Below are 24,103 nucleotides of genomic sequence, written 5' to 3'. Positions count from 1 at the left end.
AGTTTTTTTTTTTACTCTTTGCATATTGTGTTAGACTGCTACTGTAATGTTAGACTTCTATTCTAAGAAGATTAGGTGTTTATCATCATATTCTGGACTTTATGGATCTAGTTTATTAAGAAAGGTTATGATCGTGAATTTATCCTTTTGAGAGGATGGAAATAAGTTGATTGACAAGTGTGTGTCAAGTATTGATTTGGTTGGGCTTACAGGAGGAAAGTGAATGGTGCTTAAAGCAGCTGGTGGTTTTGAAGTGATTATTGGGGACCAAAACGAAATTGTATTTTTTCATGATTTTCTCTAAAATAAATAGTGTAAATTTGACTATGTCTTAGTTAAGTAGTTTTAGATAGCTGTGTAGGAGCTGATATTTTCATGAAGGTGTTTGATATCTCATTTACCATTGTGGTAAATAATATTTACTTTTTCCAGTGATCCTTTGAATACCTCTTTGCCAATATCCAATACAGTACAGGAGTCCACCTACACAACCTCTGCCATCACCTCTTCCAGCCTGACCCGCTCATCCCAGAGCACTAGCCTGGTAACAACAACAACCTCCTATGAACAGACTTCTGTGCATAGTAGGATAGCGTACCAAAGCTCCATGGCTCCGTCTGAACCACCCCCTGTTGCAGTTACGGTGAGTGAACTTCAGAAATAAGACCTAGAAAAAGATGAAATATTCTTATCCATGTTAGACTCGTATAACCCTGCTACGTCAATGTTTTTAACCAAGCCAAGTGGTTTCTTTGATTCCCAAGCCCACCCTGTTATTTGTGTTTTCTTTTCCTATTGTGTAGCCATTTCGGGCTGTACTGTATTTGGGATATAATCATGTCCTCTGATTTTATGGGTCTTGACATCTTAAATTGCCGCCTGACCTTTTTTCTTAGTAACACTTTAACATTCTAGTTGAGTTTCCTTCCCTGAAGCTTAGCTTTTAAAAAAGGAACTCACTGTCTATGTAAATATTAGTCATGGTATTTTGCCATAACTTGACAGTTGCTATCCAAAGGCATATAATTTATTAAATTTATAAGGAATCTAGCAAATAGATCTCAAACTGGTTTTGGCCCCTCCAGCGTTATTCTTTTGTTGGATTTAATCACCAGTAGGAATTAGTATCCTTTTATTATAAAAGGATAGGGTGAGATCTGATCTCGGACAGAGGATCTCTTGGGAGATACTCAAAAGCACCTACTTTTTGTACGCAGAATGTAGGTTTGTTTAAAGAGAACAATTTATTGAATGATTAAGGAACTTGTGAGAGTTTGTAAGTTTATTTACTTCTGGCCTTTATGTAATGGCTCAGTCACACTTGTCTTCTGCACTAGCTCGTATGTACTGGTGAGGATCAAGCGTAGACTATCCACTTCTGTATTCCAGCATTATCCAAAAAAACAACTAGTGCTTTTCAAGTCTTATCTTTCAATGGAAAAAAATTGGTGTCTGTGTAACTTGGATAGTTAAAATTGTGAGTTGCATTAGATCAAAAGCACAACCATTTCCTATATGTTAATGCAATCCTTTCTTTCATATCGGTGTGAACCTGAAGTTTGTTATATACAGTACATGGGAAGGTCTCCTGCTGATGGGTGTAGTATAGACAGTGTACGGGATTCTGTATGTTCAGGACACTTTGTGCTTGAACTTTGTGGTTTTGTTAAAGGCAGTAAAAAGCTGTTTTGTCTTTCAATTTAGAATGAATATAGAATTTTGCATGAAGCACGTTAAATGTGTGATTCATTCAGAAAATGTGATATACCTCTGAGATGATTTATTCATTTCTCCTTTGTCTACAGAATGGGCACAGTGGTGTTAGAACACAGGCAGCTCTTGACAGTAAGTTTACAAAGTTTGGATGTGTACAGGACTCTTTCTAGTCTTTCCTTACAAATTGGTATGCGCACAGTTGTAGTGATATGACATCTAGTTTAAGGTTTTATATGGTTCTGACTAATTTTTGGCTGATCAATCTGAGTTTATTTTGTACTTACACAGGATGTGCTGCTTGCTTATTGGAGAAAACTGAAATACGGAAACAGCTCTATTGAATCTGTACCCAGTGTGTGTAACTATGAGCAGTCTTAAGCATTAGAAAAGCTGCTTTGCTGCTTTTTTCTCCCCTTTTTGGATTTCTCTACTGCAAATTACTTAATATACAATTTCTTATATATCCTTCCAGCTCTCGTTTGGAAAGCTGCAATTAGCATTTAGTGGTAATGAAACAGTCATTCTTCGAAAGCACCTCTTGCTGGGTGTAATGCTCAATTGCTCAGTTGCTACCCTGTGGGAAATAAGGGTGACTAACGTGCTCCCTCTGCTGTGGGTTGCTTGTTGTCTTGCAATAGAGTAACAGTGTTGTCTGATACAGGCAATATCGTTCTCTTCGTTTTGGCCTTTTTCTTTTTTTTTTTTGGCGTGTGGTAATTTTCTTGTAGCACCCCAGTAGCTCTCTTCCCAGAGTCAAAATAATTAAAATGTAGTTTTCACTCTTTTGACTTTTATATTCTGGTTCATGGAAGTTTCTAGCAGCTTGAATTAAAATCTTTTGGAATTCCAACACTTCAGTTTTAAGTCTGTCAATCTTTTAAACATCTCAGGTATGTCAGCAGCAGGACAGCTTTTTTTTTTATATTTGAGTGCCAAGGACTTGAGTATTCAGACCTATAAACTGTTTTGTTAATGCCAAGTTCTGTTCAAGTGAGCAGGAGGAAGGGTATATGCCTAAAGAGTTACTTATTAAAGATTTTAATGGATAGGACAACTTTGCAAATAGAGAATTTATTTACTCTCATGTATAGAATTAACCATTTTGGAAATTCACTATGGGATTTGTCTTTTTGCTATGGAAAACAAAGATCTGAGATTTTTTTTGTAATTACTGTGTAACAGTTTTATTAGTCCCTTTTTCTATACTGGTTCTCTGACAACATTTTTATATTTTTCTCTCTCTCAGGCCCATAAACCAGAATCAGCCTTCTACTGTGTATCTATTTCATGTGTCCAAACTATTTTGAAATTCTCTTTTTGTAAACATTTGAAAGCACTGACGGTTTTCCTTCTGTATATGCTGCTAATATCCTTAGTTGGTCATCTCTCGTCTTTCCTACTGCTGCTCTTTAATGTCCAGGTCTCATCCTTCCTAAACACGAAGCTGTTCAAAACATGCTAGGATTATAATTCTGACCGTCCTATTTGTCTTCTGGTTTTCTTCTTAATAAAGATGGTGATTCTGTCCCTTATACTGGGGGCGTCTACTTTGATTTCAAGGAGTGAATCCTGGCCTAAATGTATTGAGAGTTATAAGTGGTGTTTATTTTTATATGAATGTTGCCAGGAGATATCAGGTGATACAGTTGTGTCCTTCATAACTATGTTTTTGCCACTTGAATTTCCTTTGTCAGCTACGCTCACATGCTTATTGCCAAGGTCAAGACCTCTTGATTTCTGTTTAAAGCATCCAATCCAGCGACCTGACTTCTCTCATTTAGGGAGAAAAGTATCACTGTTCACATTAATGGTTAACTTCTAAGCAGACTCCTGTTTGGTGAGCATTCTGTCTGACTTCACAAGCGTTCCAAGGTAGTGATCCTCCGGGTGGTGATCTTTGGTGTTGAATGAAAGCATGGCCCAGCATAAGGCAGGGCTCAACTGTTTCTGAGATTTACTGGTGTGCATGTGTCTAATTCTGTGTATTATCCTCCTTCAGAGGGCAAGAGATAGAAGTGTAGAAACAGATGGGAATTACGTTAGGCAATAGAATTGTTCCGTGTCTTATTGCAGTACAGCGTTCCTTTGGAAAGGCAGATTGGTGGTAAAGAAGTTCTATTATATAAAAGCTAAAAAGTAGTATTAATGCTAATCACCCTTTGTTATTTAGATCAAATAAACTAAGGCTATATTTGTCAACATGAGCATGCTTAATGCTGTGCTCAATTGTGGCATTTTATTGTAGCTTATTTTATTTTTAATGTGTTACATGTTTGAGTCAGTACTCAAACGGATTAGTTTTATGTGCCCTTTGTACCCCAACGATCCAAATCTCAGGCATCAATGGTGCTGTGTAGGTTGAAGTGAAGAATTGGAGCTGTAGGTAAACTTTTGCAGTGCCTTGAAGAGTGCAAACATGTTCTGTTTGCAGAAAGGGATTGGAATCAAATGCAAAGAACTTTGAAATGAGGATGGACTTGTGAGCAAAAGCTAATAATCAGATACTGGGAGGTGAAGCGTAGAAGACTGTAGTTTACTACATCTGTACTGGTAAAAATTATAATTCTGTAAGTGAAGAGCTTAAACAGAGAAATTGATAGTTCTGGTGCCATCTGACTTTTCCTTAATAGCCAGATGGCTTAACACCATTCCTTGTTCTTAACAGCCAGATTTTTGTAAACCAAGGTAGAATACTTAATGTTCCTGAATCCAGCTTGGGAGTCAGGTATGCTGGAATTTGTCTCTGAATGCCTCTTTTCAACTCATTGCAGCTACTTCATCAGTTCCAGTGTCTAAGACAGAGCCTTCTCCCTCACTACCTTCTGCTGGTTCTATGCCTAGTGTGGTGTCCACCACCACTTCGTTTCTGCCTTCAGCATCGCAGCATGTGGCAACGTTGCCCAGCTTGTCTCAGTCCAGTGACTTGGCCAGCAGCTCACTTTCCCAGTTAAGCAGGTATGGTAGGAGTTGTGGTAACCTGTGAAAGGAAGAACATTCTGGGGAAAGGGCAAATATAAGGGTGGCTGACATTGGGGTGCTCTTTTCTGGCAGTAACTGGAATTAAGAGATTCAGAAGAGGATGTTTCTGTTTGCAAAGTAGGGCTGCCTCTTTGTTACAGCAGTGCTGCCCTCAAATTTTCATGGCATATAAACACCTTTGTGTTTCAAGGGGCTCTTGCTTCAATCATACCAGCTAAATAAGCTAGATTTATTTCCCCCCATTTTGCTTTTCCTACTTTGTGCACAGTATCTGGACAAATACACTGCCTTATGGTTGAAGCCATTGCCTTAAGAGCTCACTTTCTGCCCATTTTTTTTGAAGTATTGTGGTTTCATTTGCACTTGTTTTTTCTCAAAATTAAAAAATAAAAATAAATAAATAAAATCCATAGGGACAGTGTGTGTCTTTTCCATAAGACACTTTAAAACATCAGGTTCCTGGAAGTGTCTTCAGCACAGTTCAGCTCATTTATGCTCTTTGATATTTCTGTCCCTGTTACTTGAGCTTTGTCCTCAGGCAGGTGACATGTTGAAGCTGTACTGATTTGTTAGACTTCTAATGCTCACCTTTGTACTGTAATTGTTAATACAAGAAACTAATTTGATGGGATATCACAGTTTTATTTCTGTTTCCCAGCTGGGGTATGGTTGATTCTCTTTCATACTAGCATTTTCTGTTGAATATAATTGTAAATGTGGCAGCTAACCAGAATTATTCCATTCACATTAGAAAAATTCTCTCTTAACATCTGTTGAAAAGGTATGCATGCTGGTAGAAGTTTTAGTTGGAGGGTTGTTAACTGTTGGGCAGATACTGAGTGTCATGACAAGATGATGCCTGAACTCCAGGCATGTCTGACTTGGTTGTGCTGGCAGCTGTTGTCTGAGTCTCTGCCATAGGTCAGATGATGAATTAATGAAGGCTTCTCACAAGGAAAGGGTGGACAAGGAAATGGTTTAAAACTGTATGCTGGACTCAGTCATTTCTTTTCTTGCTGCCTGAAGTGGTGTCATCCTATTTCTTCCAGATGGGAAATAGTTTTAAAGGCTTGAAGGAAAATTAATCTGTTGAAACTGCCAAGGTTTAGTCTGACCCAGCACCTTGAAGAGCTTGTGACAGAAGTCTTTGCCCTTAAATTAGGGCATATGATTTAGTCCAGAGCTTTGTTAAAAAACACTGCTCTATTTTCTTGTAGCTATTTCTATGGAGAATATTAAAATACATGTTATTATTAGTATCTCTCTTGCTTCTGATTCACATTATGAGCTTTTTGAACACCAAATCATAAGTGCTTTGTATGGCTTTGTTTGGCTTTGTTCAGTATTCATTTGGTTATTTTGCTTATTCCTATTGTACTTTTTTGTGTTCTTGACCTTGAATGTAAGGTAGAACTTTTAAGTGTAAATGTTTGAGAACCAGTTTGTCACTTTTCAAGGAGACATTTAAAGAGCTTTGGATTACAAATGAATGTTGGTGCTGCTGTTACTACCTAAAATTCACAGGCCTGGTCAGCTAGGGAAAGAAGTGGTGCTAATGCAGAGCTGCTTCCTAAAATGAAGTTATCTCAAATGTTTTTCATCAGTGATTTCCTTATTCTCAAATTTTACAGTATGTATAAAACTGAACTGATTGTTCTGATTCATCTTTTGAATAAGGAAAAGGCTTTTAAGGGTTGTAGTGGTTTGAAGAGGTGTTGATTAAATTAACAAATTCTGTAGTAGTATGTCTAATTTTCCTGCTTTCACAGGTGCTCTTTGTTTGCTTTTTTATTTTGAGCCTTGCCTTTTGAAGAGAGTATTGAGGCTGTTGGCAGAGTTATGGAGCACATACCTTAACAGTTCTAGTTAGCTGAACTAATGAAATGCAGTTAAAACATGAGAAATGTTGTGAATCAAACCAAAGCACTGCCTCACCTAGTACCTGTCCCCTGTGATATCCAGCAGCAGTTGCTCAGGGAAAGAATAATTAACAAGCCATATGTGATGTGAAACTTTCTGGTATGTTCTGGTTTTGGAATTTACATGACTTGGAGGCATTGCTGTATAATTGCTGAAACAACTATTGTTTTTTCTAAAAACATAGTAAGCTGATAATTAGAAATGATTGGTGTTTATCATGTTTCTTGTTATTAATAGTTCTCTATTTTTTTTATTAAACAGTAGGTAGATATTAAAAAAAAATTTGCCTGTAGGGGTGTGTGTGCGCATATACATACAGTGTGTGTATATAGTTTGTTCTAGGAAAAATTCATTGTGTTAATTCTTTGCAATTTCCTTCTAGCTCCCTTTCCAATCATCAGAGCAGTCTCTCCCCTGTCTCAGTGTTGTCTTCAAGCACATCACATGCAGTAAGTCCTGTTTGCGTTTCAACAGATGTTTGGCATATAGTCAGTGTTAATCTGATGAAGACCCTCTCTTAAAGTTCATTGTGTCCCAGTACACCAAGAACTGAGACAAGAGGCTTGTCTCGGGAGGAGGGCTGCTAGCCCTCTAGTGATAAAAAGATTGTCATTACTACTTGTGATTTGTACTAGATCAAGAATTAAATATTAGAGACTGGCCAGTCATACAGCTTCAGAGAAAAATTTTTCCCCGGGAAGGGGAGATGGAGTAAAGAGAATTTCTTGCAGCAAGTGTATTAAAAATAATATTTAGAAGTGGCTATCTGAAACTGCTTCAAAATATGGAATGTTAGCAATCTACACTGGAGAGGTTAGCAGGCAAAGTGTGGTGTGATGGAATGATATATATCATGACAAATGCTTCATGACAGATGATACTAGAGTTTACCATGTGATGTTGTTGTCACGTGAGTAATTCATTAGAGTGAGGCAAATGGTATCAAATACAGCGCTGTAGGTGAGGTTACACAAATGGAAGTCAGACACTGCTTTATTCTGTGATAGTGTACTTCTGTACAATCCCAGTTAGGGTGTGCTGATAGGCTTTTGCTCTTCTTTTATTCGTATATTTTAGTTTGTAATGCTTCATCCTGACTGAATGTGTAACTTGAAAATTCACATTTAGGTAAATGTCCTTCTTCCCTGTTGTGGGAGCTGTTTTAGCTTCTGTGTGTCGATGACACTGTTTTGCAAGTGTCATCAGCTTTTACAGTTAAAGCACTGTATTGTGCTGGATTCAAACCAGGAACTCTGTTATACTTGTGTTCCTGTAATATATCTGGTCTGCAGTTGCTTACCACATTGATTTTGTTGTGGGACATTGCAGTTCTAATGTTTTAAATTCCACAAAGTGCATTGAGGAAATGACAATAGCAGTGTCCTGTATTCTGGAAAAAAATACTGTCTTTTGGAAGAATATAGAAGTTTATTTTATATAATAAGTACTAGCTGAAATGAGTAGACAGTCAAATGGCAAGAAAGAATGCAATGGAGGGATGTTTGAGGTTTTTGTGATACAATTCTGTGATGATATAGCTGCCTAATTTAAACTTTAATAATTTTCTTTGAATACTTGAAAATCACAAGCGTGCGACTTAGTTGCTTGCTTGGTACATAAGTAATGCATCTACTATTAAACATTTTCTTGCGTGTGCTGCTGTTACTTATAAGATTGTCTTTTTTCCACAGTGTCTTCCACTGTGGTTTTGCTCTGTGATCCTCAATCTTTTTGTCTCCTTTCTAGCACACTAGTGTTGAGAACACAACTTCGCTCCAGCCCTCAACAACCTTTTCAACTGCTTCAACCTCAGCCACTAGTAGCACCACCTCTTCGGTTGTCAGCATGGCAAGCAGTATGAACACTACAAACAGCCTTGGCCTGAGCATTACCAGTGTGTCTGTACCAGCTGCTACCACACGGGCAGCTCCCTTAGTGTCTTCAGGTTCGCAATATTAACAGATCACGTGGATAGACAGAGGACTTCAGTCTGCAGGGCTGTCAGTTGAGCACCTCACCAGCAATAACTACGCTAAGAAATCCACACTCTTGTGGATTTCTACGCTAAGAAATCCACACTTTCAGCATGCTTTATTTGCTGGCTTATAAAATAAAGCTGCCTGATTTTGTGTACTTGAAGTATTCGTTAGGGTGTGACATGGCATTTATATAGCATGTTCTATCCCTAAAGAGCTTTATAAATAGACACCAGAGCAGTTCTCACTTCAAGTTTTGGACTAGAAGACTTGCACAGTTTATATTCCAGGTTGTGATCAGCTCTTGACTGTCAGTTTACATTAGCTTTCCTTTCAGTCTTCTCTGTGACTTGAATTCATTTGGCAGTATCAAAGTACACTGCGGTGTCCTCGTTATCGTGTGTCATATCCCTACTGCTACATCTGCAGAGAGGAAAAAAGCTGTCTGATGTGTGGGTTATTCTACAGCAATAATCACTTCTTCCAAAGCATCCACTGACAGAAGGTGGGGAGGCTTCTTCCACTGAAGTGGAAGCAATGCTAAATTTCTCTGCTCTTCTAATCAACATAACCTGCTAAAAGGAAATTCTGTGGAGGGAAGTGAATGATGTGTATTTAAGTTTGATCTTAACATTTACAAGAATTTCTCACTTCCTATTCCCACTCTTTGTAAATGAAACGTCTGACTGGCCAAAGTGCTGTTTTACCCTTCTGCTTCCTAGCTTTGCTTCATAGAGGCACCTGAGACTGTCTCAATCTTTATTTTCCCAAATGCAATAAGTAACCCACAAAAAGTTTACTGGTGATATTTAGTGCTTTCTGGTCCCTTGCTGGCAGCAAGGGGAAATGTGTTGATAGGGCAGAAAATGAAAGAAAACAATTTGCGCTCAGATCAAGAACAATGCCTACGTTTTACCTTCAGGAGGGGACCAAGGAAAGGAGAGAAGTTCCTGTAATCCACTCAGAGTAAATGACAAAATTGGGCTGTTTTCTGCAGGGGCTGTTTTCAATTTGAAGTAGTCTGTGCTTTCCCTTCCTTTAGGTATGGTTCAACTTTTCAGGCTGTTTTGAGCATTTTCATCAATTAGCACTAAATTTTTCTGTGTAGTTCTGTTCTTTAAAAGCTATGATAGTGCAGCTGCCAGGGCTTGTGAGCTATATTGTCTCGGTGCTGAAGCCTTTTCTTTTCTAAAGGCTTGTTAAAGTGTCTGTATTTTGGTTCTACAGGCAAAGCTCCCCCAAACCTACCCCAAGGTGTACCGCCCTTGTTGCATAACCAGTATATTGTGGGACCTGGAGGACTTCTGCCTGCCTACCCAGTAAGCAATTTAATTGTACCTGTCCTTGTTTACTTAAACCTTGGTGCAAGTGGGCCCTCCAGACCTCTTGCTGTCTATGCCAAGGCATTTGTTTTGTCATGTATTGCACCTGGAATTCTTCTTCCAAATGACAAAGAAATATGCAATATATTCAGTGGGAGTTCACTGTTCATAGAAAACTTCAGAATTGGTGTGGCTGCTGTCAAAGCTGAGCATGTGTTCTGCTATGGTTTTCAGTGGTATAAGTTTTTAGGTCTTTTCATTAAATTTAGACTTATTCAGGTTTGTGTTACTGGAATAGACTTACTGTAGTAATGGTCGAACTGTGCTATGTGTCCTGTCTGTCATAGTTTGAAAGGCTGCACAGAGATTTTTGATGTCTGACCAGGATCAACATCTCATTATCTAATTTTTGAATCAGAAACTGTTCTAACTGCTTTTCTTATCGCATTGAATGTGAGGGGTGAGCTATAGTTTGCTCAATAGCCTATTCATTACGCCTTTAATTGTCATATTCTCGGAAAGAATAATTGCAGAAAAGACTTGTTTTTATTCCCAAATCTGAATGCCCAGTAGATCTTTAATTCATGAATGATACATCTGTAAAAACGGTATTGAAGACTGCACAGGCAAACTCTCCTCAAAGGACTGCTGTCACCTGAAAACAATATTAGTGACAAGCTGTTTTAAGCTCTACTAGCCTTACAATTCTACAGTGCTTTGTGATTACACAATACAACATAGAGCCATGCACCTTTAACATAGGCTTGTCCTAGATCAAACTGTGTTTAAAGCCCCAAATTTGTCAGCATCAGAGAAAAGTGTTATAATGATGTTGTATTTTTATCTGTCTTCAAGCAGATTTATGGTTATGATGATCTCCAGATGCTTCAATCCAGGCTGCCAATGGTAAGTAAATAGCTTGGTTTATTTCATTTTAAGCATTATCTTCAGTATTGATCCTCTGTCCAACACAAATTGCTTTGCTCAGTGGTGATTAAGAGCTTATCCTTATGTTCTGTTTTTTGAATATCCACAAACAGTTTCTTTAGGTGATGTAAATGGGTATAGAGCGATTGTTGCATTTGTCCATCTGCAAACTCTGTCTTTTCAAAGTCTTTTCAAATCTAGTTGAAATCTGAGCATGAGCTTCTCTCTTAGCAAGGGGTGGGCTTGAACAACAAGACATAGTACACAAATTGACAGCCACTGGGTGCATCTAGCAGGTTGCTGAAGCTATTAAAGCTGGAGTTCTTTGCATGCATCGTGGTAACATGCATCAGCAGGTAAGCTGCAGGAGAGGAAGTACACAATTTTCTTACTTAAACGAATCCAGAATATAAATGATGTATGAGAGAAACTTGAATCATGGGTAGTTAGATTCACAGGGAACCTCAGCCTATAATGCAGAAAGGTGAGAAGTTGTTTCCCCCCACCCCAAAACTGGGGTAAGGAACTCAGAAAGGCTGGTAGTATGTAACTTAGAAAAGTCAAAGGATTGATTGATGCACTGTATCCATAAAGGCAAAACTGGAGCAGCGAGTGAGCAGTGATCTGGAAGGAGGTATTACTGGATGAAGGTTGTAATTAAGCAAGTCAGTACCAAGTCTTCCATGTGGAATCTGGGGGTTAGCCAAATGGAGTACAGGGATGTCCCAGACAAAACCCTGTCTGTCTGCTCATCATCAAAATCGAAGGAAGAGTAGGCCACAAGTGATAATGCGGTTAAGATTTGGAAATGTTCTATGCAAACAGAAACCACTTCTGAAAAATGGTGTTTCAGAAGAACCAGTCTGACAGATAACTGAATGGAGTTAGAAGAAAAAATGTGGATAATATCTGTTAATTAATACTAAATTGGGGGGAAAAAAGTATTGCCAGAAGAAATTAAAAGTGAGACCCAAAATAAAGTATCAGGTAATGAAAAAAGGTGGAATATTTCCTGCAATGGGAAAATGAAGGCCATGGAAAAAGTACTTAACTTCAGAAGAGGCTTCATTCCTGTCAGACAATTAGAGTGGAAAACTGACCTTTCTGTTATTCGGAAGTTTTCCATGTATTCAGCAGAAGACCTTAAATTTAGGTCCAATATAAATAGCACACAATGATTTGGAAATAAGTGATGAAGGTTTCTGAAAATCTTTTGTATGACGATGTCTTACTTTCTAGTGAAAGTTTTTTGAAACCCAGGAAAGTTGCAGTGAGAGCAGATAGTCACATTGAGATAAAAGGAAAGACCTAGCTAAACAAAGACCTGGCAGCTTGATATCAGTTCTGGAAAAAATTATAGGATGGCTAGAAAAATATAGCAGATATGTCGTACAAATTGAGGTGAAGCTATTCAAAACAAGTAAGAAATACTATAATGAATTAGGGAAATGACAATATTGGTATTAAAATAAGAACATGCTTGGATCAAAAAAAAAATAATGACAGGTCTACTGCAAGAAGGAGTGTTAGGAGTAGGTTCATGGTTCTACACCAGATGTACTTCCCACAGAACTATGATGACATGTTTGTGATGATGTGAGTTCATTAATGACAAGGCAATGAAACTGGAAACATGGGAAGGCTCTCCAGGAAGCGCAGGTGGAAGAAATGAGGCGAGGGAGCGAATGTATGAGCTGTAGCCCGGGCTCAGTGCAGGAGAGCAAGAAGTGCAGGATTTGCCGGGCTGAGGTCAGGGTGCGTGCCTGGGGCTACTGTCACGCAAAACATGTGCTGTCCGAGCCTGTGTCTTGGCCCGTGGCTGTTGGTTGGGGGGAGTGTGTTTGGGATCTCCTGCCTCACCCCTACTCTTCCATGGGCATTGTTCGAAGGTTCTTGCTGGAAAGATGGTGTAGTTGGGTTTTTCCCATAAAAGCAGAGGATGCTGGAGCGGGGATCTGGTGCTGTAGGTTTTGGTTTGTGAAGAGAGGAAAAGGAGTTAGAGAAATAAAGTAGCAGAGAAGAGCGATTGATGGATATGATGCAACAGCTCTGAAGTGATTTTTATGAAGGTTCAGGCAGGCTGATTCTGAAGTTTGTATATTCAGTAAGGGACAGTGTCCATGTCAGTTTGGACGTTTGGGGGTTACCCCTGCATTTAGTTGAAAAGGAATGGGGTACCAATGCTGTCATGGGGACAGGAGCATGTCAGTGAGGCTGCTTTTGTTTCAAGGCAGCACTGGAATTAGTTCAAAGCACCTGACCCCAGCTGCCAGCATGGGCTTGGTGGGGGAGAGAATAAGGCTTGTGTTGGGGATCTGTGTGTGGGGCTGTGAATGCACACCTGCCTGTAACCATTCCCTGCTGTGCCTGTTAAACATGTGACTTCCATAAAAATATTTTAGGAATACTATTATTTTTGCTGTTATCTGTTCACTTTTGTTTCTAAAAAAAAAAGTTACACAAATAGATTAATACTCAATGGAGTTATAGGTTCTTAGGTGGTTCAGTAAGTTGACAAGAAATGGGAAGTTCAGACTTAAAGGAATGGAGTTAAGTCCATCCTGGCAGGTCTACAAGGGTTGCATGCATGTAAAGGCAGTATCTGAAGTCAAGATAGTACATACATATTTGTGTATGGCCTTTGGCCCTTCAGTGGGTGACCCGCAGGTCCGAGCGGTGCAGCAAGCAGCACAGGGACATGGTGTGCAGGAAGGTGCTGTGCCACATCTCCAGCATGTCCAGCTGAACGCTGAGTAAGGGTGGCACGTCTTTTCCTTTGGTGCTGCCTGAGTGTGGAGCACCTGTGGAGGCCCTGGGGATATGAGGATTTGGGGCTGACCCCCAGCATGCTGGAGCAGCCTTCTGCTCCCCCTGCCCTATACCAGCCCTGGCTGCCATGAGGGAGGGAGGGAAGGGGAGATGGCCCCGTGTTTGTGTCCCTGTGTGGGGCTCGGTGCGGTGGTTGTGTGTGGAGGTGGGCTGCCCCCACAGGAGGTTCTGTGCTGGTGAGACAAGAGCCACTGTCAAAGTTTCTACAAAAGGTGAAGTTTATTTGTTTTCAATAAATAGTTGAATAAATAGATAAATAGGAGGAGGGAGGGAGGTGCGCGTGTGGGGCTCCTCTTAGCGCATGGTGCGGGTGAGGCGGTGGATGCGCTGGAAGCAGGCGTGAGCCTCGAGGCGGACGTGGTCCCAGGCGCAGGGGCTGTAGGTGTGGTTCTGGAGGAAGTGTTGGATGCAGCCGAAGTACTTGTTGATGCCGAGGTGAAGGTTGCGGGGCCCTCGCCTGTGGAAGCGCGTGGCGTCGGCTGGGAAGCAGCGCTCGAGGTGGTGGATGTGGTGCTGGAGCTGGTTGAGGAGGTCGTGGCGTGCGGTGTGGAGCCAGTGCGCGGGGGTGCTGGGGCTGCTGAGGGTGTCGAAGAGGTGTTGGAGGAGGTGGAGGGTGGCGTGTGAGGCTTGCTGTGTGTCGTTGGTGTCCAGGAGGGTGTCCGGGAAGGAGCAAGGTGCATGTTGCTGCGGGCAGGGCTGTGTGGGGCTGGGAGCCATGTTGCAGAGGAGCTGGAGGCTGTCCCAGGGGAAGGCGCTGTCGTGGAGGCGCAGGGGGCTGCAGGAGAAGGCGTCGGCGGGAGGCGTGAGGAGGAGCAGGAGCGCCAGGGCGCTGTGGATGGCTGTTGGTGGTGGGGCTGCGGGCCCAGGCATGGTGGGTGTTGGGTTGTGCTGGGCAGGAGCCTGTTGGGGCTGGGTGGTGGTGCGGGTGGTGGCAATGCTCAGGGTGCTGCCGTGTGTCGGGCTTTATGCGGTGCGGCATCTTTCCTTTCATCATCATCTAAAGAGAATTCCCCTGTTTCCGTTTTCAGTTTTGCTTTCTGTTTGCCTTTTTCCTTCAGTCTTCTGTGGAGCCAGGCGAGGCATGCCCACATGCTGCAGGCAGGGGCAGCATGCATTTTTCCCAGCGCTGCTGTCGGGGTGCCAGGGTGTCCCAGTTGCAGGTCAGGCTGGCTGCGGGCCAATGTGGCTGGGTGGGGGATGTGAAATTGCTGTGGCAGAAGCGGTTGAGGCAGCCGGGCTGCAGAAGTGTTTCAGGGTTTCCCTTTTGTTGCTTTCATGGACTGTTTTGCTTGAGTTTTGTTTTCAGGCTTCCTTGCCTACCCAAATCATTTTTTATTATATAATGCTCTGATACTTTGCATTTCTGTCTTATGTATGTTTCCCTTTATTTACTTCTTGTTGTTTACATTTGATGGGTTGATAAGACAGAATTACCTGGGAAGGAAAGGATGATGAAATACGGCGTGGTTTCAAGTTACACAAAGTCCCTGCAATCCTAAATCTTTGCCAGGTTATTTCATGTTCAGTGATGGAGGAGGATGATGTGTATGAAACAGGGCAGCGAGATGCAGAATTGCAGCAAGGTAGAAGGTGCAATTAAATCAGAGAAAGCATTTGAGGTGTCAGGGAATTTGCAGAGATGAGTGTGGAGGAGGAGGATACTTTTCCAGTGTTGGAGAATGTGGAAATAGGGAGAGGAGTGGTGAAGGCATTAACTAGCTCTGGATGGTGAGGAGTAAGTGAACATCAGGAGGAAAACTGCTTGGTGGAGTATCAGCCCCACAGGTGGAGCTCACCCAGAGAGGGAAGGGCAACTTCTGCACCCCAACTGAAAATGAAATGTTGCTTTGTTTTTGCTGGTGTGCTCTGTTATCTCAGAGTGCAAGCCTGCCAGAGTGAGGACTGTCTTTCTGTAGAGGACCTAGAAGAATATGATCCAAAGCAGTGGTCTCCACCTCTTTTGATCATGCACCCCTGTCAGTTTGGGAAGGGGGTAAGGGGTTGAGCACCCAGCCCCTTAATTTTTTTTCATGTTATTAGTGGTACCAAAAAATCTTCACACACCCCAGTGGATTGTCTTGGGCACCCCACTTTGCAGTCCACTGATCTACGGTCTTCTGTGACATAATTTAAATAATCTCTTCTGTCATCAGGTTTTTGCTCCAGTTTTCTTTCAAGTTTGTTCTCTTTTTCTAGATAATTTTTTTTACTTTTAGAGAACAGGGCATGGTACAAGACCTTTAGACTACATCCATGTTATTTTCATGGTCCTGGCCTGACTCCAAGTCTTTGGCACCCTGCAGGGTCTGTTCTTCCAGGTGCAGTCTTACTGGAAGATGACAGCTCTAAGCTGAGGGTTGGGAGAGAAGAGCTTTTAGTCATTGCCTTTGAGCAGAGGTGGATGCTCAGCAAGAAGTGACCTTCTTCTCTGCCCTTAGATGTATCAGCAGGCTAAGTAGAAGCTGCCATTAAGAGATAAAGTGATTGCAGATGATATTAAGTGTCCATAAAGTAGGTTTAGTGTGAAATTGAGGATCCTGGTAAATCTTTAGCTCTGTTTTAAGCTTGGGCAGAAACTGACCTTATAGCTTCCCTTATTCCTTGCTTTTAAAATTCTTATTTTTATAAAGCAGGGTGTGTAAGAGCTACTCAGCTCTGTTATGGTTTCAACTATTAATAAATGATGTCATCTTTGTTTAAGGATTACTACGGAATTACATTCCCTGCTCCTGCAACCTTGACAGGCAGAGATGGGAGCCTTGCTAACAACCCGTACTCAGGTGAGTGCTATTTAAAGACAAGGACAATAAATGAGATGTGTTGGTTTCTAAATGCAGGTCATCCTGCTGTTGCTGACAGAGCTGTCATTTTTCCCTTCTGTAGGCAATTTAAATCCACCAATCTGAAAATAAGTAAATAAAAACAAGCTTCTCCCTCTCAACTTTGACATGGATTTTTATTCATGGTTTTAATTGGGAATTCATATATGACCTCTTCTGGGATAAAGTTGGATAGTCTTTGAGAGCAAGTGCAAAATTGTTAAAAATGTAAATGCCAGTGTCATCTAGTATCTTTCCCAAGCACATACAGGTGCTTGGAAGATACCTGATAGTTTATTTGGTCTTTTCCTTGAAATTCAGCTGGCTGGCTTTCTTTTTTTGGCACTGGAATAGACCCTTTTAGAACCTTTTCAGCAGCAACCCGTGCTTGGTTATTGCTATTTTAGCACTTGTATATTGCCATCAGGAGCTGCCTCTAGCAGGTTCTCCCCTGCCCTCCTCAAATCTACTGGACTTCGCTCCCAAAAGCATGTGGTCTAAGAAGCTCTTGTTCTTGTTCTTCAGTTATCAATGTGCAAAGATGATATTAATGCTGTACGGCATATTCAGCAAGAGCTTTTCTTCCACTGCCAGCTGATTACAGCTTAAAACTGTAGCCATAGGTATTACAATTCCTATAACACAGTTATTGAATGTTGTCACTCTTCTTGGCAGCCAACAAAGAGGAGTACTGGTCAGGAATGAGATAGATATGATGTGTCACCTCGTTTAAAAAATAATAAAACAACAACAAACAACACATGAACATGCTGCTCTGTAGGCTGTCAGAAAAATGCAAGTGTTCTGGAGTTTTCTGCTTCGTAGTCACTTCTCTTGGGAGGCTGATTTTGGGTTAATAACCAATTTCCCTTCCTACTTCTTCAATAAGGTGGTCCACGATGCGAGCCTTGCTTTCCTGGCCTTCAGCTACTGTCTCCAGAACTTTGGTGTGAGGAACCGGACATCTAACTAGTCATGCTTCATAAATAAAGACATTGACAAAAACATGCCCATCACTGCCTGTAAATCTTAACTTGCTCTCAGCCCATGAAGCTTGGCTAATCAGTTTAACCTCCAGGAGAGTCATGTTTTAACCCAACAACCATTTGCACTTTGGCTATTTACCATAGTCCTGCTTTTAGCATATTTTATTGCAATGATCTGATAGTAATGAATCTGCTCAGTGTGCATGAGATAGGTAAGTATCGGTGTCTCCATTCTATCAGTGGATTAGCCATGGCACAGAGCTCTGGCCTGTTTGTGGCACATGTCCCTGTGGCCATCAGGAATAGAGACCGGGAGAGTTCTTCCCATGAAAACCCGCAGCCTTTCAAGTGTAGGATGTGCTCTTCGTTAGTTTACTTGTACTCAGAGGATCCTTGTGGAGAAGCTTTGATCCCTTTCTGATCAGTCTTTACCTTCTCAGGTGACGTAACAAAATTTGGCCGCGGGGATTCTGCCTCCCCTGCTCCCGCTACCACGCTAGCCCAGCCGCAGCAGAACCAGACGCAGACTCACCACACGACTCAGCAGCCCTTCCTCAACCCGACCCTGCCGCCAGGGTACAGCTACACTGGGCTCCCTTACTACGCCGGGGTGCCAGGCGTACCCAGCGCATTCCAGTATGGGCCAGCCATGTTTGTAAGTGTGTTGGCTTTAACTGTAACCCTTGCTTCGTGCTCATCTGGTTTTGCTCTCTCCACCAAAACCTGGCCTACATCTTCCCCATCCTGCAAAGGATCTCTAAAGTTGTGCAAGGATGAGAAAATATCTGCTTGTCCCTTCCACAAGAGGAAACTTGAAAGGCCAGAACTCATAGGCACAGGTTGCTGTAAATAGTAGACAGCTGCAGCTCATGGGTTTGTAGCGTTCCTGAAAGCCCTTAGGAGCTTCTGCAGAGTCAAAAGGAGACCCCAAGAAGCCGTAGAGCAGCACTGGTAGTCTCAGGAGGAAGTTACTTAGGAAGAGGTGATGCTCCAGGCCAGAAAGGTAGATAAGTCTATTTTAGGGCACTGTAGAGACTACGTTTTATGAAACAGCCTCAGGCAGGAGCTGGATTTGTTTGATTCTGGAGAGCGCTGTGGTTGCTTGGTTTTGGTTTAAGGCAAAGAACTTGCTTTTTGCAGTCAATTTTATTGCACATATGAAATAAAAAGGCAGCTTGAGATGTGGTTGCATTGCAATGGGAAGAAAGGCCATGGGAAAGGGCAGCTCTAGCAGGAAACGTGTGGCTTTCACAGAGCTGCTCCAGCAGTGAGTGCCACCTCCCACCTCCCCTGTGATCCCAGTGCTCCCAGCTCCAATTTATTTCCCGTGTGAGTTGGAGGTGCCTTCCCCACTAGATGGCAGAGGGAGCTTGCTTTTTGTGCGCTGCTCCCCAGCTAACAGCTGTTTTTGTTATCCCTCCTCCTTTGTTCAGGTACCTCCGGCATCTGCTAAGCAGCACGGAGTCAGTCTGAACACCGCGTCCACTCCTTTCCAGCAGGCGAGTGGCTACGGGCAGCACGGCTATGGAGCAGGTATGCTTGTCACTGTGCTTTTCACTCGAGCATCTGCAGAGCTGCTTGCACACTGTAACACCTTGTCTTGTACACACTGGCAGGCTATGATGACTTAATGCAGGGAACGGCAGCTGGAGATTACAGCAAAGGAGGCTACAGTGGGTCATCTCAAGCACAAAACAAATCTGCTGGCACTGGACCTGGGAAAGGTAACACATGAGACTTGAGGTTTACTCCTGAGTGGGATTCAGTAGGGCAAACTCCCAGCATTGCCAGTGCTGTGCAGTCAACACAGCAGCCAGCTGTAAACAGGGTCGAGATCCAAACTGTTTCTCCATCTCCTGTACTACAAAATGCATTTTTTTTAATGGCCCAAGTGTTCCCTCTAAACCTAACGGCTGAACATCGCATAAGGGTTTGTGTGGCTGATGTGCAGTTTTGTCCTCGATTACATGTGGGAGAAGTAGTGAGCTGTTTTCCCTGCCAGAGTTGGCTTTGGTAAAGAGTAAGTGGTCTTGAAGCAGTGGGATGCTACTGCCAAAATGGTCCTCTGCCAAACGCTGACTTGATTTTGAGTCTGGTAGATGCCTGAGATAGCCATGCATTCAGAGCGAGCAGGGCAGTTCACATATCTCGGGGCTGTTTCAGCTGCTGTCCCCACACTCTGTAACTCATTGCGTTGTTTCATGCCTACAGTCCTCTGTGACTGTAAAGGCTAAGGAATGTACATGGCTCATGTGAAAGCTTTATTCTGCACATGCTAGTTAGACCTGAGAAATGTATACCAAACTGCTTAGCACTAACTAGTTCATCCTTGGGCTTAAGCAAATACCAAGCATTTGTTGTGTGTTTGAAACACCCCCTGAACTAGTCAGGACATCAGGCTTCAAGCAGGAGCTGATCGTGCTCCTCTGTGGCCTGCAAAAAGGAGAGATCTCCTAGGAAGGGTAAAATCAACTAGGAAGGGTACAGCCTTAGAGCAGTGCAAACCCACCAAGTTCAGGTGTCTGATTCACTGGCCACAGGAACCACTGCTTTTAATCTGATCCAAGTGATCGGATCCAGTCCTTGTAAGCCCACAAATGAGTGGCCAATTTGAGAGTCCCTTTGCTGGTAAGTGACTGTTCCTGAGCCGTTTGTGGCACCAGCTGATCCAGGTAGAAGCCAGCCTGAGCCAGTGATACTAATTCTGTAGGGGCGGAGGAGCAGGGCAGGCCTCATCCTTCTGCATGATGCGAAAGGACAAGGACACAAGCATGTAGTAGCTGCTGAGGCTCATTGCTCAGCACACTACTGGAAAGCTCTTGAATGCTGTGATAGAGCCAAATGCGTCCCTAATCCTGGGGGAAAGCTGGCTTTCTGCGAGCTGAAAGTGTTCAGCACAGCCAGCTGCTGCCCAGGGAAGTGCATTTGAATCCCAGCCGTAATCTGTACACAGTGGACACGGATGATTTATCCCGGTGGGCTGGTTGCCTGCTCTGCAGCAGGAGCAGGGAGCTGAGCCCTTCCTCCTGCTCCTGGCCGGAGTGCTGTTGGTCTGAGAGCACCGAGCAGGAGGGCATGTGAGGCAGTGGTTTCAGGTGCCCCCACTGAGGCACCAGGAGCAAAGCACATGCAGGGTTCGAGCTGGGTGCTGCTTGGCTTTCTCATTGTCAGTGCCTCTTTGTTTTCCAGGTGTTTCTGTGACCTCAAGTAACACAGGTGTGCCTGATATCAGTGGCTCAGTCTATAACAAGACTCAGGTGAGGAACGCTGGACCCTCTACCCTGGTGGCTCCCTGCTTATGGGTGGCTTGGTGGGACTCTGCTGGAGCCCTGGCAGCTGGGGACAGTTCCCAGGCAGCTTGGGCTTGGGGTCAGCAGGCTTTGGCATTTCTTACGCTGGCTCTGCTTGCTGGAGAGGAGTCTTGCCTTCTGTCCTGCTGCCTCTGCCATGTCCACTCCTGGCCAAAGCTGCTGGCACAGACACAGAGCTCCCTGCACTGTCATGCTGCCTCACGCGTGCTGTGGGTGCAAATAAAACAGGATAGCACAGTCAAAATTGCCCCCAAAGCAGATGAGTGAAGAGGATGTTAGCTTTTTTCAGAGACATGAGAGCAGTGCCCACCCCTGTCCCCGAGGGTCTTTCCCGTGGGTGCCAGCACCACTCTGCTCCACCTCTGGCTCTTGCTCTGCGTACAGGTTCCTAGGGAGAGCAGAAAGTGCTCGATGAGCTGTGCAGTGGGGTTACAGCCAGTTCCTTTCCCCATCCTTGCACCCTCTGTCAGGGCAGTCAGACCTAGTGTGTGTCAAGCTGTGCTTCGTGCCCAGGAGGACAACAGCTCTTGGATATGTGCGTAACGTTAAGGGCAGAGCTTTGGTTGGGGGAGCCAAACCTTGGTGCAATTTCTTTATGCATTTTTGTTGGGATGCCTTGAGTAGGTCAAATAATTCAGCCTGAGCCCCTGAGAGGTCTGATGGACTGATTTCAGGCAGCTGCTGCCACCCTATGTCCCACTAAGCAAAAAGAGGTCAGGGAAAAAAGGAACACAGTAGCCATGGAAATAAAATTAAAAAGTTTTGGGCATTAGTGCAGAAATAAGGGTGAGGAGTTGAACTCAATCTGAAGTGCCCACAGGTATTTGGTCTGACTTGGCTTGCTCACAGGGTTGATGAGAGGTGCAGGGATCTGTGTTCAGGCCACTCTTGTTCTTGTTTGGTCACTGTGGGGCTGTTCCTGTCGGTCTCTGATGCTGTCCCCGTTGCCTCCCATGCAGACGTTTGACAAGCAGGGATTCCATGCTGGCACACCGCCTCCTTTCAGCCTGCCCTCTGCTCTTGGATCTACTGGGCCCCTGAACCCTGGTGCTGCCCCGGGTTATGCTCCAGCCCCTTTTCTCCACATCCTGCCTGCACATCAGCAGCCTTATTCCCAGATGCTGCATCACCATCTTCAGCAAGATGGGCAGGTGAGTCAGCCCCTGCAGCCTTTGCAAAGTGCATGTTGTTCCCACTTACCTCCCAGTGTGGGATTTTGGTTTTGTTTTGCTTTGCTTGCTGGGAATATGGCCTGGCAGGGTTGCAGGCTAGCAGACTAGATGCTGTTTACCAGCCTGGGAGGGCTGGGGGCTGAGTCCTGTTTGGAAAAGGCCGTTGTGATGTGGACACAGAGGGGTGTGTGGGGGGTGTAAGGTTGAGGCAGCTGCTGCTGTTCCCTGGACACAAACGTTTGCACTGTGACTGAGGGGAAAAAAAAAAAAAAACAAGCTTCCCCTTGCGTGTCAGCTCCGATTTCTGATTTGATTTCACCAACCGGTGCGTTTCTTTTCCTCACTGTAAATGTTCCCTGAAAAAAAACTGTTCTGCTTTGGAGTCCAGAAATATCACAGTATCACAGATTTCTAGGTTGGAAGAGACCTCAAGATCATTGAGTCCAACCTCCGACCTAACACTAAGTACTCCACTAAACCATATCGCTAAGCTCTACATCTAAACGTCTTTTAAAGACCTCCAGGGATGGTGACTCCACCACCTCCCTGGGCAGCCCGTTCCAATGCTTAATAACCCTTTCGGTAAAGAAGTACTTCCTAACATCCAACCTAAAACTCCCCTGTCGCAACTTTCGCCCATTCCCCCTCGTCCTGTCACCAGGCACGTGGGAGAATAGACCAACCCCCACCTCTCTACAGCCTCCTTTAAGGTACCTGTAGAGAGCGTTAAGGTCGCCCCTGAGCCTCCTCTTCTCCAGGCTGAACAAGCCCAGCTCCCTCAGCCGCTCCTCTTAAGACTTGTTCTCCAGACCCCTCACCAGCTTGGTCGCCCTTCTCTGGACTCGCTCGAGCACGTCCATGTCCTTCTTGTAGTGAGGGGCCCAAAACTGAACACAGTACTCGAGGTGCGGCCTCACCAGAGCCGAGTACAGGGGCACAATCACTTCCCTAGACCTGCTGGCCACACTGCTTCTTATGCAGGCCAGGATGCTGTTGGCCTTCTTGGCCACCTGAGCACACTGCTGGCTCATATTCAGCCGACTATCAACCAATACTCCCAGGTCCTTCTCGGCCAGGCAGCTTTCCAGCCACTCATATCCCAGCCTGTGGCGCTGCTTGGGGTTGTTGCGCCCCAGGTGCAGGACCCGGCACTTGGCCTTGTTGAACTTCATACAGTTGACCTCAGCCCATCGTTCCAGCCTATCCAGATCCTCCTGCAGAGCCTTCCTGCCCTCGAGCAGATCGACACACGCACTTAGCTTGGTGTCATCTGCAAACTTACTGAGGGTGCACTGGACGCCCTCATCCAGATCATCGATAAAGATATTAAAGAGGACCGGCCCCAGTACCGAGCCCTGGGGGACACCACTAGTGACCGGCCTCCAACCAGATTTGACTCCATTCACCACAACTCTCTGGGCCCGGCTACCCAGCCAGTTTCTAACCCAACGAAGCGTACGCCAGTCCAAGCCCCGAGCAGCCAGTTTCTTGAGGAGAATGTCGTGGGGAACGGTGTCAAAAGCCTTACTGAGGTCAAGGTAGACCACATCCACAGCCTTCCCCTCATCCACCAAGCGTGTCACTTGGTCATAGAAGGAGATCGGGTTTGTCAAGCAGGACCTGCCTTTCATAAACCCATGCTGACTGGGCCTGATCGCCTGGTTGCCCTGCAAGTGCCGCGTGATGACACTCAAGATAATCTGCTCCATGAGCTTTCCTGGCACTGAGGTCAAACTGACAGGCCTATAGTTCCCCGGGTCTACCCTCCGGCCCTTCTTATAGATGGGCGTCACATTGGCTAGCCGCCAGTCAACTGGGACCTCCCCCGATAGCCAGGACTGCCGATAAATGATGGAAAGCGGCTTGGCCAGCTCCTCGGCCAGTTCTTTCAGTACCCTCGGGTGCATCCCATCCAGCCCCATCGACTTGCGCACATCCAAGCTCCGTAGCAGGTCGCCAACCATTTCCTCATGGATAGCGAAGGCCACATCCTGCTCCCCATCCCCTTCCACCAGCTCAAGGCACTGGGTATCCAGAGAACAACCGGTATTGCCGCTAAAGACTGAGGCAAAGGCGGCATTAAGCACCTCAGCCTTTTCCTCATCCTTAGTAACTAGGTTTCCTCTCGCATCCAGTAAAGGATGGA

At 44.1% G+C, this 24,103-nt stretch overlaps 2 protein-coding genes across 6 annotated transcripts in view; one reads left to right on the top strand and one right to left on the bottom strand.

The window, feature by feature from the left end:
- Positions 1 to 24,103, top strand: part of LOC125179635 (ubiquitin-associated protein 2-like) — a 127,887-nt gene that overhangs the window by 100,726 nt on the left and 3,058 nt on the right. For 3 of the 5 annotated variants that reach the window (XM_066986939.1, XM_066986935.1, XM_066986937.1), the window contains exons 15-27: positions 433 to 643; positions 1,806 to 1,845; positions 4,488 to 4,671; positions 6,998 to 7,064; positions 8,362 to 8,560; positions 9,819 to 9,910; positions 10,769 to 10,819; positions 16,371 to 16,449; positions 17,915 to 18,129; positions 18,908 to 19,007; positions 19,091 to 19,198; positions 20,664 to 20,731; positions 21,745 to 21,936. In XM_066986939.1, the coding sequence (XP_066843040.1) occupies positions 433 to 643; positions 1,806 to 1,845; positions 4,488 to 4,671; positions 6,998 to 7,064; positions 8,362 to 8,560; positions 9,819 to 9,910; positions 10,769 to 10,819; positions 16,371 to 16,449; positions 17,915 to 18,129; positions 18,908 to 19,007; positions 19,091 to 19,198; positions 20,664 to 20,731; positions 21,745 to 21,936 (1,606 nt within the window). The remainder of the gene's footprint in view (positions 1 to 432; positions 644 to 1,805; positions 1,846 to 4,487; positions 4,672 to 6,997; positions 7,065 to 8,361; positions 8,561 to 9,818; positions 9,911 to 10,768; positions 10,820 to 16,370; positions 16,450 to 17,914; positions 18,130 to 18,907; positions 19,008 to 19,090; positions 19,199 to 20,663; positions 20,732 to 21,744; positions 21,937 to 24,103) is intronic. The other 2 variants (XM_066986938.1, XM_066986936.1) reach the window with 1 other exon arrangement.
- Positions 13,927 to 15,681, bottom strand: LOC136788419 (interferon-like). The gene has a single exon (XM_066986956.1). The coding sequence runs from the start codon at positions 14,537 to 14,539 to the stop codon at positions 13,964 to 13,966; it is 576 nt and encodes a 191-aa protein (XP_066843057.1). The 5' UTR covers positions 14,540 to 15,681; the 3' UTR covers positions 13,927 to 13,963.

This window comes from Anser cygnoides, chromosome 36 (genome assembly GCF_040182565.1).
Source record: "Anser cygnoides isolate HZ-2024a breed goose chromosome 36, Taihu_goose_T2T_genome, whole genome shotgun sequence".
NCBI lineage: Eukaryota > Metazoa > Chordata > Aves > Anseriformes > Anatidae > Anser > Anser cygnoides.
Note: the sequence above shows the minus strand (reverse complement) of the source record. Positions and strands in the feature narration are given on the sequence as shown.